Source organism: Seriola dumerili, unplaced genomic scaffold, assembly GCF_002260705.1.
Source record: "Seriola dumerili isolate Sdu_G_001 unplaced genomic scaffold, Sdu_1.0 BDQW01000442.1, whole genome shotgun sequence".
NCBI classification, from domain to species: domain Eukaryota; kingdom Metazoa; phylum Chordata; class Actinopteri; order Carangiformes; family Carangidae; genus Seriola; species Seriola dumerili.
In genome coordinates, this window is record NW_019174697.1 from 1,037,137 (window position 1) to 1,050,694 (window position 13,558).

At 40.7% G+C, this 13,558-nt stretch overlaps 1 protein-coding gene across 1 annotated transcript; it reads left to right on the forward strand.

Moving 5' to 3' along the window:
• Nucleotides 1-20: 20 nt before the first annotated feature.
• Nucleotides 21-13,293, forward strand: LOC111234152 (anthrax toxin receptor 1-like). Its single transcript, XM_022762092.1, has 18 exons — nucleotides 21-175; nucleotides 2,994-3,065; nucleotides 3,150-3,221; nucleotides 3,351-3,432; nucleotides 3,554-3,587; nucleotides 3,843-3,922; nucleotides 4,797-4,865; nucleotides 4,945-5,025; nucleotides 5,149-5,209; nucleotides 5,361-5,459; nucleotides 6,927-6,996; nucleotides 7,333-7,411; nucleotides 7,985-8,080; nucleotides 8,197-8,238; nucleotides 8,543-8,635; nucleotides 10,972-11,136; nucleotides 11,929-12,009; nucleotides 12,804-13,293. Exons 1-18 carry the CDS (start codon nucleotides 21-23, stop codon nucleotides 13,179-13,181), a joined length of 1,809 nt encoding a protein of 602 aa, XP_022617813.1. The 3' UTR covers nucleotides 13,182-13,293.
• Nucleotides 13,294-13,558: the final 265 nt, after the last annotated feature.

The following is a 13,558-nucleotide window of genomic DNA, read 5'->3' on the forward strand; positions in this document are numbered from 1 at the left end:
TTTCTCTCAAGTTTGGAGTGATGTCCCAGTGCTGGTGCAGGCAGGGCCTGCTCGGTTTGGAGCTGGGCATTCTGATGGTGGTCCTGGTGGCCGGCAGTGCAGGACAGGTCCATGACAGGAGGGAAGCAGGGTCGTCTTGCTATGGAGGATTTGACCTCTACTTTGTTTTGGACAAGTGAGTGCTTCCACTTTTACTCCACTGCTGAAGAGAGTTTATGATTTTTGGTGCATGACTCATCTGAGAGGCTGAGATTTTTTTGAACTAAGACACAGGTGCAAACATCATTCATGTTCTCCAGAGACATTAATTAATTACTACATGCATAAATCTGCTACTGCAGGTTTTTTATAACCTGTTGATGATAAGTATCAGTCTCGTGGAGTAGAAATAGGGCAGGTTTCTGGGCTCTGGAGACAAAGAGAAAATAAGTGAGCGTCTTGGAGTCATAGCCGTCAAAACAAAGCTCAAGTCCAGTCAACCCAGCTGGCATGGATGTAGCCATAATGTATATTTATTTTGAAATATCACCTGTCCAGCTCTTTCTGTTTCAAGTGGCATTTTAGCGAGGTTTTTCTTAAGTTTAAATTCAGTCATATCTGATGATTTGTTGCGGATAAGTATGCTGTGCTCCATCATTTTCCAATTCTCGAAACAGATGAGCAAACCCATAAATAGCATTGCACTTGCCAGGAATACATTCATTGTCATTTTGGCCTGCAACAAACTGACTGCAACTGATGATTATTTTCATTATGGGTTAATCTGCTGATTAGATTCTAGATTTATTGTTGAGTTGTTTGGGCTGTTGCATAAAAAGTGAGAAGTGCACACAGAGACCTAGGTGATGTCTGATCAACTATTTAAAACCCAAAGATGTTTAGTTTTCAATGATACAAAACAGAGAAAAGCAGCAAATCGCCACATTGGAGAAGCTGCAACCAGAGATTGATTCACCTTGTATTTTCTTTTTCTTGAAAGAGACTGAAACGATTAGTTGATTATCAAAATAGTTACCAAATAGATTTCTGTTTTCAACACTGTGTCATTTCATTGAACAAACACAGAAGCAGATTCACAGAGACTCAGATGCCCACTGAGGGCTGACATGAGAGTTGAATTACACTGTCTATTTATTAAACTGTCATGAAGCTAATGAATGGATATATTAAGTTTTGTGTCAATGTGGTGTAGTTTTGTTTTGTTAGTCAGCTCATGTAGTCATATTTTCCTGGATGGAAATTCCAGTTTTGTAAACTCACCTTTAATAGAGCCATTCATACATTTCTGAAAAATACATTGCAGCTGTGTTAGCTGCTCTTTGCAATCACCTGAGCCAATACAAATGAGGTAAAGTTGTAAGATTTGACAGAAAGTGTTTACATGCTGACATCTTCATTTGCAGTGTGTTGTGTTTATGCATATGCATTCACTTTGATGATGAAGCACACTGCAGGGATTTCTGTTGTCAGACTGCAGCCACGCTTCACAGACAAGGCACAGCCCACATATAGCCCCAGCATCAGCTCCCTGTGCCTCAGTCTGCAGAACCCTTTCTCCATTAGAGCCAGATGTTCCAAAGAAGTTTTTGGCTGTCTCTGCCCTGGGAGTCACATCACAGGATAAATGAAAACATAAGCGAGGGAGAAGAAGAGGGGCAGCGCAGCGTGAGAAGAGGCGGTAGTGTTTATGCTGATTTGCCACGCGATTCTCTATCATTTCTGACTTCCTCTTTAAACGCTGCTATCTTCTATTGTTTTGTCGAGCCTGCACCTGTTGCAAGATGTGATATAATGTTAAGCTCAGCCGAGACAATGACGTGGCACTTCAGTTTCTGTTTGGAATTTTTTTTTTTAAAAATGGGCTGGGAGGTCACATGAGAAAGAGTGGAAATATTAAGCATCAGCATTCAGACAGAAATACAAAAGGCTGAACCTCACTGGTCTTCTCGGTGAAGTTTCATTATGATGAATATATGGATGAACCTCTTCATTACATACATATATAGTGTTACGGGTGTTGTGATGTAACGTTATTGACAACAACCGTGGTATTTAAAAAGAAATGAAGTTCTGATATTGAGTCAGTAATACATATATGATATTATTGTGATGGCAGATGTTAGGTCTTTTGTCGATCAGTTCATCCTGTTGCCTTCTATCCATAAAGGGTAGTTGTTCGTTTTGTACAGTTATGGTTACAGACTCTCTCCACCTCCCTACACTCACATTTGAGTCTAATTCATTTGCCAAAAAAGAGACAAAACACACAATAAACAAAGTTAAAGATGAATTTGACAAATAGCATTATTTTTTTCCCAAATGTTTCTATAGATATCGCGATAATATTGTTACTGTGAATTCTTTTGTCCACGATAATCATGTAGTGAAAATCTGATATCATGACAGCCCTTTACAGTATATAAAGACGCTAACAGTTCGTAGCACAAAGACAATGGCAAAACTAATGCAAAAAGCAGCTACAGCATAATAAATCATCCAACAACGTAAAATCAACAGGTTATATATATATATACAGTACCACTGATCAGACTTTGTGTTTTATCACAGTAGAGCTGATGATTAGTTGATTAGTGTCTCAACAGTAAATTAATTGGCAACAATTCTTATAATCAATTTATTGTTTAGTCATTTTTCAAGCAAAAATGTGAAAAAAAAAGTCACTCGTTCTTTGCCAGCCTCTCAAATGTGAAGATTTCCTGATTCTCTTATATGATAGTTAACTGAGTATATTTGGATTTTTACACCATAGACTAGATGCAAAGTGTAATGTTTTATCATGTGACAGCTTATGTACATGTGTTGATTCATTGTTTGTGTCCAGCTAATTCCAGAGGAGTCCTGAAATTAAAAGCGTTGGTGTGGTAATGAAAAGGAAATGACCTGAAAGAACAAACTGGAGCTGATGCAGGACTGATATGGTTGTCATACTTTCAAAGATATCTCATTGTTATCCCCTTAACTCTTCCTCTCAGGTCTGGCAGTGTGCAGCATTACTGGAATGAGATATATTACTTTGTTGACCACCTGGCGCACAAGTTTATCAGGTGGGTGCACGGCTGGGATTTAAAGAGTAAAGAGAGAAGGAGAAAATAATAGAAGGTTAAACAGTCGTCTCTTCTTTTTTCCAGTCCTCAGCTGCGGATGTCTTTTATTGTGTTTTCAACAGAAGGAAGGACTCTCATGGCACTAACAGAAGACAGGTGGCACATACACAGCGTCACTCAAATGCCTTTATAATTTACCTTGCACTTTTAGATTTACCTTCTGTCCCTTGTCATAACATTTCAAGTAATATCCATTCTCATTCTCTGTATTACGTCTGTGATCAGAGAGATGATTCGTGCGGGACTGGAGGAGCTACGCATGGTGCAGCCGGGCGGAGACACCTACATGCACAGAGGTTTTCAAAGAGTAAGTCATCTGCTAAGCCGATGGGAAACTGATCCTGTTTTCCCAACAGTATGGCGTTTAACGCTTTAAATGAGGCCCATTTAAATTTATAGCCACTGACGCCTCAAAACTTCTCTCCCAGGCCAGTGAGCAAATATATTACGGGACTGGAGATGGTGAGTAGTAGATTTTCCTTTTTAGCACTTAATCATAGTGAAATCTTTGTCATCAGAAGGTTATTCAAGCATATGGCGAAATCATCAAATAGAGAGAGAAACAACAACAAAAACACAGCTGCTCTTTCGATCACGTGACAATTATGTCCAAAATATTTTGTGCTGTTGGTTCACTTTGATTCCTACTGTGAAAAATATAATAAAAAAATTGATCTCATTGGATGTTTTCTTCTCCACTCTGGCTCTGATTCTCAGGTTACCGGACAGCCAGTGTCATCATTGCCCTGACAGATGGTGAACTGAGAGAAAATCAGTTTGACTTGGCACAAAGAGAGGTGAGAGAGGTGACATGAAAACCCATTGGCTTGTGCACTTAAATGAAGGGTGATACCATTATTTTAACATTATAATAGCACAATTATTGAGCCATTTCAGCACAGAATTGATATCTTCATAAACCTCAACCAAAGGCCAGTAATAATAATACATAATAACTTCATCAAGCAATAACACATATTTTCTCCTCACTGTGTCACTTGAAAATAATGTGACATTAGAGAGCAATCTCAATGTAGTTTTATAACCCCTCTCTCAGGCTTCTCTCTGGAGATCGAGCAACAACAGGTCGGTGAGCCAAGAGGCTCTGAGTCTCTCTTCAGAGTGGCTGATTGTTTTCTGAGTGATCGAATAAAAATATAGCAGATTTCAGGTAAACACTCGGAGAAACCAAATCCTGAAAGGTTGGATGGTGGGTCCAGGTGGGCTGGGCTTGGGGCATGGGTGATGGCGATGACTGCTTTTTTGTGACATCACAAATTTGCAGATGTTCCGCTCGTTTTTAGTCCCAGTTTCTGTGTGCATTTCTCTGTGGACTGAGCGCTTTGATACTTTCACAGCATTAATATAGAACCTAGAACTGCTTTATAATCAAAAAGATCATGGTAATTTCATTTTATACAATATGGGACCTTTAAGTCCCTCACTCCGAGTGACGTCACACCAGGCGTTTTCCAATAGCTGTCAGTGGCATAACACCATCAGTGACATCAGTGATTGAGGCATGGCCACAAGTGGAAGAAGCTGTTTAGTTTCAGTCCATGAAGAGCGGTGCAGCAGCACTTTTATTCCTGTTGTGATGTAGTGAGCATTTGTGAATTTACTGTCGCTTATTTGTTTGTTTGTTTTTTTCAATGTCTTGTTTTGATTCAGGCCAGCAGAGCACGCCAGTTGGGTGCCACTGTGTACTGTGTGGGAGTAAAAGACTTCAATGAAACCCAGGTGAACCAATCAGTCTTAATCAATCAATGAACCAAACTATCAGACACATAATTAATCACTCAGTCACATTTCTTGACAGCTTTCAACGATAGCTGACAGTAAGGACCACGTCTTCCCTGTGAATGATGGGTTTCAGGCACTACAAGGCGTCATTGACTCGGTACAAAAGACACAAGCATGAGGCTTCAATATCATGGAAATATGCATATTCTTGATTAAGTAACGCTCACAGATTTTAATCGACCTTTAGTTCAGCTTTTTGAATTCTTATTTTACCTTTCAGATCCTGAAGAGATCATGCATTGAGATCCTGGCAGTGGAGCCGTCCAGCATCTGTGAAGGAGGTAAAGAACTCAAAGTTACACATAGGCCTGTTATTCCAGTTACATTACATCGATGACTCCACCTGAGCTTCTTTATAAGGTTTAATGAATATTATTACATAACCTACTACAAGGAAAAAATATATAAATGGTTGTTTTAATCGCACTTCAGAATCCTTCCAGGTTGTAGTCAAAGGAAATGGTTTCCTTCACGCCCGAGACGTACAGAAAGTTCTCTGCAGCTTCCGCATCAACGACACAGTTACTTTGAGTAAGTTCCTCCTCCAAGATTTTCATTCACAAGCAGACAATCATATACTAGAATAAAAAATTGGGATGTATTGGGATGTAAAGGATATATTTCTTTTATTGTATTTCTATTTCTTTTTCTTTTGTTTTCTTTTATGTTTTTGGATAAGTGTAATCTGAAAGGAGTAGTTTGTGGTCACAAACCCACATCAAATTTTCATCCAACTTTGTAGTTCCCCTCAGCTCTACGGAGCATTTTAGCATCTTTGAGCTCATAGTTTTGGTTTTACAGTTTGCTGTGTAACCAGCCCAGCGGCAAACAGAAGACAGACACAGTTAGTGACTATGGTGGTGAATGTAGTGGAACATTTAGTAGCTAAAGAGCCACATATTTCTCTCAAGAGTTGGTAGAGACCAACCGCAGCTAAATGAAGGGTGAATATTGGACTCACATTCGTCAGGTTGCCAGACACATGACTTCGGATGATTGCTAATGTTGCTTTGTTTCTACTGGATGTGTAAATGGGCAAATGTTTGCTAATACGTTCTTAAGTGCTTATTCCATTTCTTGCTGTGAGTCAGATGAGAAGGTCGATACCACTCTGATGCCTGTGTAGTAAATATGCAGCTGGAGAGCCGCTTAGCTTAGCACAAAGACTAGAAACAGGGGGAAACAGCTAGCCTGGCGCTGTGCAAAGGTAACATAAGGTTAATTGGCGGAGAGTGTGTTGTTGGTGGAGAATAAAAGACATAAGCACAGAGAGAGGATGAATCTGTCATCTTATAGTGTATATTATGTAATTGTTTTGATAGGACATTTGAGATACAGAGAGGTGCAGTAGCTGGGCTAAATGTTTATTCTAATAGAATAATCTTAATATGTGTGTGAATGAGAACCATGTATCATCCGCCCTCTGTCCCCCGCATTATACTCAGACAATAGCAAAACTTTGTGGGTGTGTGAATCCAAAAACTGCAACAGTTTTGTGCTCAGCAGCCATTTACACCATCATGCTAAGTTTATTTTGGCCATGCAGTCGGGGATGGGGGGGGGGGGGGGGGGGGGGGGGGAGCTCTTTGCGGCTCACAATGATTTAAATCCCCGTCCTCCCCAAAAACCATCAGCACCATCTTCCTCTGCTTTGGATCAGCTGGTACAACGCTCAAAGCTTCTCAGATGTCTAAAGGGGAATGTGGATCTCATCAGGGACGAGCAGTGTCTTTGCACACACTAGACACTCGCTCAGCCAGGGTAAATAAACCACAACCCTCCCTCATTTGCTTCATTTTCCATGAGGAGAGGAAGTCCAGGAATTTAAAAAACAAAAAGAATATTTTGAGGCTTGAATTTCATGAAGTTTCAGGGCTGGTAGAAAAAGTGAGGTAAACTTTTCCTTTGCATCACTTTACTTTCTCTTTCGCCACTGATACTGACTTATCTTGTAATATACCCTCCTATCTATTGTGTCAAATTCAAAATTTTCCACAGTGAAAAGACCTTTGGTGGTGAGGGATACCTACCTTTTGTGCCCAGCTCCTGTTCTGGAAAAAGAGGGAACGTAAGTGATTACCATTATTGTTCACAGATGAGGTCGTCTGGGTCATATCAAATCAAAGAGACTGAAACAGAAACCTTTCACCAAAATAGTAACTTCCTGTCAGACTTCTCACAATAGTGTAATCAGTCTATTACTGTTTGATTCTGCATGGACATTTTATTATAGCTGAGCATCCTTTCATTTTTATTGTGTGAGCTTTTCACTTAGAGTGGAAACAAGTATTTTTTTATCTTTTATTTCTAACCACAATCAAAGTCAGAGTTAGAGGTGTGCTGAAAGTGCCAGCGGAGGCTCTCACTATCGCCGCTCTCATTTACTCTCTCACTGTTTCTACAGCTCTGCCACTCTCCATGTCAGCATGAATAACGGCCTGAGCTTCATATCCAGCTCTGTGACAATAACTGCAGTCACTTGTGTAAGTACAATGGAAAAACAAGGAGGGAATAAACAAAAAACTGAAGTCACACATGATTCTGAACTTCAGCAGAGATTCTGATCACTCATTTAGTGACTTGTCTAAAGGATGGAGATTTATTTCAATAACTACACGCAAATGATATACTACTTGTACATATAGAATAGCATCACCCTGTAATCAATGGCTCCTTAGCTCTTTTATACATCGTTTCAGTTTATCTTTGATGGAAGCAGCAGCTTGATGCTTATTCTCGCTTCCTCACTTTAGTGGCCGTGACAATGACGCGATGTTATAATATTTGAATGTCCTCTGCAACCATTTATATCCACGTTGCTAAGTATGGTTGAAAAGACAAGAAAGTGGCAATCTATACGATCTGTGATCAGAAAGCAACATGAGGCTCAGTAGGGTTGTGTACGGGTTTGGTGAGGCACGGATTTTAAGGGAGGGATGTATGTGACTGTACGTGTTGTAGTTACCTTCAGGTCTTCAGTTTCATGTTGTGATTTTGTCCAACAAATGTCATAGAAATTAGTGATCACCTACTCACACCAGTTATGTCCCCTCTAGTCTGATGGGACCTTTGTGGCCATAGCTCTGCTCATCCTGCTGCTCCTGCTCACCATCCTTCTTCTGTGGTGGTTTTGGCCTCTCTGCTGCACTGTGGTATGGCAGCCATCTTGGATCCTCTCAGAATGAAGAACATACAAAGGCAAATGTGTTTGTTAGTACACAACTATCCTTTGAGGTTTTCAGAACATTTTTCTTTTTCTTGTTTGCAGGTCATTCACGAGCCGCCTCCTCCAGTAATAGAGGACATCTCTGTAAGTGGCTTTGTTCTCCACCTTGGAATGATAAAATTATATAAATGATTCATTTCTTTACAATAATGATTACATTGTTATCACAACAACAAATAAACACATACACAAAAAACAACGTACATAGGAGTATAAGTACTGAGAGAAGCCTACCTCTCCAGACGTTTGGAATATTAATGGAGCTGAGATAAGATTTGTTAGAAACAGTGACACTTTTAATCAAGCACAGCGCATCTGCTCTTCAGCAAGAGTCTAAAAAATCTGTTTACTCTTTGCAAACATGAATACCGTTTTCTTTCTTCTTAAGGATGATGAGGATGGTTTTCCCAAGAAGAGGTGGCCCACTGTGGATGCCTCGTACTACGGAGGACGTGGAGTCGGAGGCATCAAGAGAATGGAGGTAACACAGATGGCAAAGCGCAATTGAAACAGTATGTGATCACAATCCGTGTGATATTTTATATAATATGCAGTGTACTTACAGAGTGGCCACAACAGATGATTGTATGTGGAAATTTAAGTGTCTTCAAAAGAGTCTCAGGATCTAAGACACTGAGACGAAATGTTACTGTTTGTATAAGATAAGACTTTAAACCAAAGGGCTTTAATACTGCAACTAAATTCAAGATTAGAAATGAAATATATTGGTCGACTTCAGGTTTGCAGACAGTACATATGGCGAGCTTGAATCTATGACTCAGCTCGTTTTGAATTGACTGAGATCAAACGAAAGTGCAGCAGGAATACAAAGGGAAGCAGGAAGCGACTCATTCCTTAAAAGAGATGAGTCCGCAAGTCCATACTGGAAAAGACTGAGTCACATTGTTGAGAGCCAGTGAGAGTTAAGATGAGGCCATCTGGCCGGTAAACTGCAAAGTGTTAAGGCCCAGAAGCCAAGATGAGCTTTCTGTTAGTAGCCGCATCATGTGAGCTTGAATGATTCATTTGTGGTTGTTACACAACAGACAAATGTATTTGATTCTCTGCAGTTTGGCAGAGTCAGGCGAAGTAAAGGTGCTGTTCTGAAAAATCTTGTTAAAAGATTTAGATTTAGCTGCTTGAGGTGATAAAAGGAAAGAATCATCACAATTTCTTTTCCAGAGGAGGAAAAGGTAGCAGAAGTTCAGTCATCAAGAGATTTATTTTTAGAATAAGAAGCGGCAAACTGACATCTGGGCCCTGCATGCTACATGATACCTGAGAGACGTGAACAACAGAAAGGAGACTGACACGTCTTCAGGTCAAGAGGAACCAGATGTGTATGTTGTCTAAGCAAATGAAGGTCAAGGAGACAGAAGTCACCCTCTCACTGTGAAAAGCTTCACCAACTGCTGGTGCAAGTCTGAGGAGTCTGTGCTGTGAATTTGCCTTGAAGTGGCACCACTTCCAAACAGAGCTGTGGAAAATATGCACAGCTTCATTTAAGTGCTTTCTCTGCCAGGTCAAAGCCTTCATGGCTTGTCTGTGGCAGCTGCAAAGGAGTGTGTTTGAGTAATGAACTTCCAAGGTTGCTTTGACAGTGTTGGTTTCACTCTCAATGTGCCGAAGCGTTCTTGACATTTAGTTTTAGCTTTTTAGTGGCTCTCTGAGCATCAACGTCATAATTTAGGGGGAAAAAAAGGGGAAAAAAATGGAAAAAAGCTTTTAGTGATTTAGTGATATTCTTTGCCTTTGAGGCAGAGGAAGAATGAGGCCAGTTACCTGTGGCTGTGGGTCTCTTGTTGAATTTTGAGGTTTTATGCCATAAAACAGAATCATATATAATGTATGTGCTCTCAGAGGTTTAGGACAAATCCCAATTCTGAAACTGCTTGTAATGACACAATAAAACTTTGTGGCAAGGGAGCCAACTTCTGTTTTCTTGTATTTCAGTGGACTCGGTTTAATTAAATTCCATGTAGATATGCTATAAACATCTGGTTATAGCACAACCAGATGTCATGTTTTACATGCAAAATAGATGCAGCTGCATTGGTAAAAAATCAGTAAGGCAAATGGATCTGACATTATCATCTCAAATCAGATTCCGGATTATGATCAAATTTTCTTGTCATCTCAAAGTAACAATTTAGTATTGTAACAAGAATCTGAGTCGACAGCGACACTAGCAGATCTGTGAGGCTGTACGTGCTAAAAGTCAGCATGCTAACATGTTCACAATGACAATGCTAACATGCAGGTATGTTTACCATAGACACCATCTTAGTTTAGCATCATAGCATGCTAACATTTGCAAATTAGCAATAGATGCAAAGTATAGCTGGGGCGGATGGGATTGTCGTTACCTTTACAAGTAATGACAAACCAAAGAACTGGACTAAAATTTGACCTGTTGATGGCGCAAGAGGGAAAGGTACAATCTCCAAATCACCAAAGTTAGAACAAATCGTCCTCCGATCACTGTGGATATCTGAACCACATTTCATGACAATCGATAAATTTCACTAAAAACACAGAAGCGTCAAACTCATGGTAGCATGAGAGTAAAAGTCAATGAATCACCAAAGTCAGTAGCATTTATCGTCTGTGAACAATGAATGTTTCTACAAAATGTCATGGCAATCAGTCCAGCAGATGTTGCCATCTGGACCTCAACAAATCAACATTGACACTACTTCTCACCACACTGCAAGTATCTCTGCTCTCAGCTTCTGCAGTAGATGTAAGAAACTGTGATGGTTGGGTTGATCTATCGGCCATATTCCCATGTAACTCCAAGCTTCTGTCTTTGTTCAGGTCCGCTGGGGAGATAAAGGTTCCACTGAAGAAGGTGCCAAACTGGAAAAGGCTAAAAATGCTCGAGTTGTGATGCCTGAACAGGAGTTTGATTTTCCTCCACCAAGGCCTTACTACAACATGCACAAATCTCACCGCCCCCAGAAGTGGTATTCTCCCATCAAGGTGCTCAGAGTTATTCACTCTTTTCAGGCATTTACAGGAAACGTACTGCGTATGTCTCTCTGATCTTATTTGACCTCTTAGCTTATGTTTGATTCTGTGATTTGTCACCAAGGTATCTGCTCATATTTTGCTTATTTTAATTAATATTTTGACAACGAAATCTTAACTCTTAAGCGTCCCATTAGTAGCTTTTTCAAACACATCCCCTGTTCTTCCTCGGTTTGCTCAGTCATCATAGAGCTATGTTTATTATATTTCAAGACACGGATCACATAATGTGAACATATGTAATATACACTACAAGTCCAGATGTTAGTTCTGACATTAAGACCTCTTCCTTACGATTGCCCTATCCATAACATAAAAATGTCACTTTGTAAGTGTTTGCTGGAATGATTTGTTACCAGGAAATAGTTAATAAAATCGTTTCCTCACGTATTAGTCAGCTGAATGGATAGTAATAAGAACCAGACATGAACTGAGCTAACCCCTGAATATGGAATCTGTTGAGCGGGTGTTATTTCTAACAAAATACGTTCTTTATTTATCTGTCTCTCTACCATATAAAGCGTCCTATGCAAGAATCAAAGAGACACATCTGGAGCAGAAAGTAGAGCAGATAGAGTCTGGCAGAGCCACAAATAAACACACTTCATTACTGTAGCTTTTTGTTTGTCTTTTAAATGACTGTTCTTGCCGCACTGCTAATTATGTTGATGTAATGGTTATCGGAGATCACTGGTGTAACAACTATTTTCTAATGTATGATCATCTATGAATATCTTTCTACAGGGCAAGCTGGACGCTCTGTGTGTGTTCCTGAGAAAAGGCTATGACAGAGTGTCTGTGATGAGACCTCATCCTGGAGACAAGGTGAGACTTATGAACAAACCAGGGATAAGTCAAGGATGATTTCCTCTACTCTGTAATGAAAAGCAGCATCAGCTCTTTACAGCTGTAAGATAAGCGTGCAAGCATTTGAAAAGCAATTGAAAAGATTGTGAACCGACTATGTCAACTTTTGGCAGGCAGATGTTGAAGAATTTACCAGAGTTTAAATTCATGACCTCTGGAAATGAGGGATATGGGAAGTTTGGAGCGATGGCCTCCGGCTCAGCATCAAATAACACGGTGGAAACCAAGCTGGAATCTTATCTGCATGACATTAGCTACAGTTATTTCATGGACTAAACACTTAAAAAAAAAAAAGAAAGTAATGTCTGCTTCAAATCACAAGAATAGTGCCTTCAAAGGGAAGCCTGAAGTGGCAAAGTGAGTAGACAAAGGTACAAAACAACTGCAGTATTGTCTGGAGGAACAATCTTGTCTGGATAAGTCATTAGGAGTAGATGCTGCCTGTCTCCTCCAGCTCCCAGCGTCAGCACGGCTGGGCTGGCAGGAATGCTGTTTTCCTCCAAGACACTCACTAACAGAGGAATTTCCTCTTTCTGTCTGTTGAAAGCTTTACCCCACTGAACCTGCCAATAGCTGCGCCAGCAGAAGTAGATTTAGGAAATTTAACTGAATCCACTGCAGTTTTTAGTCTTTGTAGTTAGGTTTTCTCTACATGTTGCAGTGTACAGTTCATGATGAAATAATAAAACAAGCCTCTACAATGACCAGTGATTCCTCTTTGTGCTGAAACAATGTGGTTTTCTTTATTACAGGGCAGGTGCATAAACTTCACCCGAAGCAAATCCTACCCTGCTCCTCGCTACCCCATCTACAACCATCCGTCCACGCCGGTCTACACTTTGCCCCACACTTACCAGCGTCGTCCATCAGAGGGCAGCCCCCTCTTCAATTTGCCCCCCTCGCCAACCTCAACGCTCCCCCCTCTGCCGTCCACTCCTCCCCCGTCCTCCACCACCCCTCCCATGTACACACCACCTCCAAACAGAGCCCTGCCCCCGGCCAACATGAGCCCCGTCTCTGTACCCCCGTCTCCAACCGGCTCTCTGCCGCCTCCACCTCAGGGGCCACCTCCTTGTAGAGCGCCTCCTCCGTCACGCCCTCCTCCACGCCCCAATCATGAGAGCCACTGATGATGATGGAGAGCTAAGAAGCTGAGGAGCAGGATCCAAGCTCAGGATGGAAACCTGAAAAGACCTTTTCACTGTGCCTTCCTCTAAATACGTCCAAACAGAGAACAGAATTGAAGTGACTGTGTGATGTTGCCTTTTGAGATTCAACCCAAGCACAGTCAAAACTTTCAACAAGTCGGTTTGCCTCAACAAGTGGCTCACACATTATGTGCCATGAACTATGACTTTTTTTTAAGTCTAGAAAGTGAATATTTAGTGTAGCAAGCACAGCAGCTTTGGCTATTAAATGCTATTGTAGCTAAGCAACTTAGTCGGTTCTTCATAATACTAAATCAGACAAATTGGTCGATGCGCTATTGTATGAATCTGCATTTTAG

Excerpts from the sequence above, each read along its gene's own strand:
- LOC111234152 (XM_022762092.1), top strand. The coding sequence starts at position 21 with ATGTCCCAGTGCTGGTGCAGGCAGGGCCTGCTCGGTTTGGAGCTGGGC. Across the intron at positions 3,588-3,842 it reads ATATTACGGGACTGGAGATG|GTTACCGGACAGCCAGTGTC; the intron begins GTGAGTAGTAGA and ends TCTGATTCTCAG. Across the intron at positions 8,636-10,971 it reads GAGGCATCAAGAGAATGGAG|GTCCGCTGGGGAGATAAAGG; the intron begins GTAACACAGATG and ends GTCTTTGTTCAG.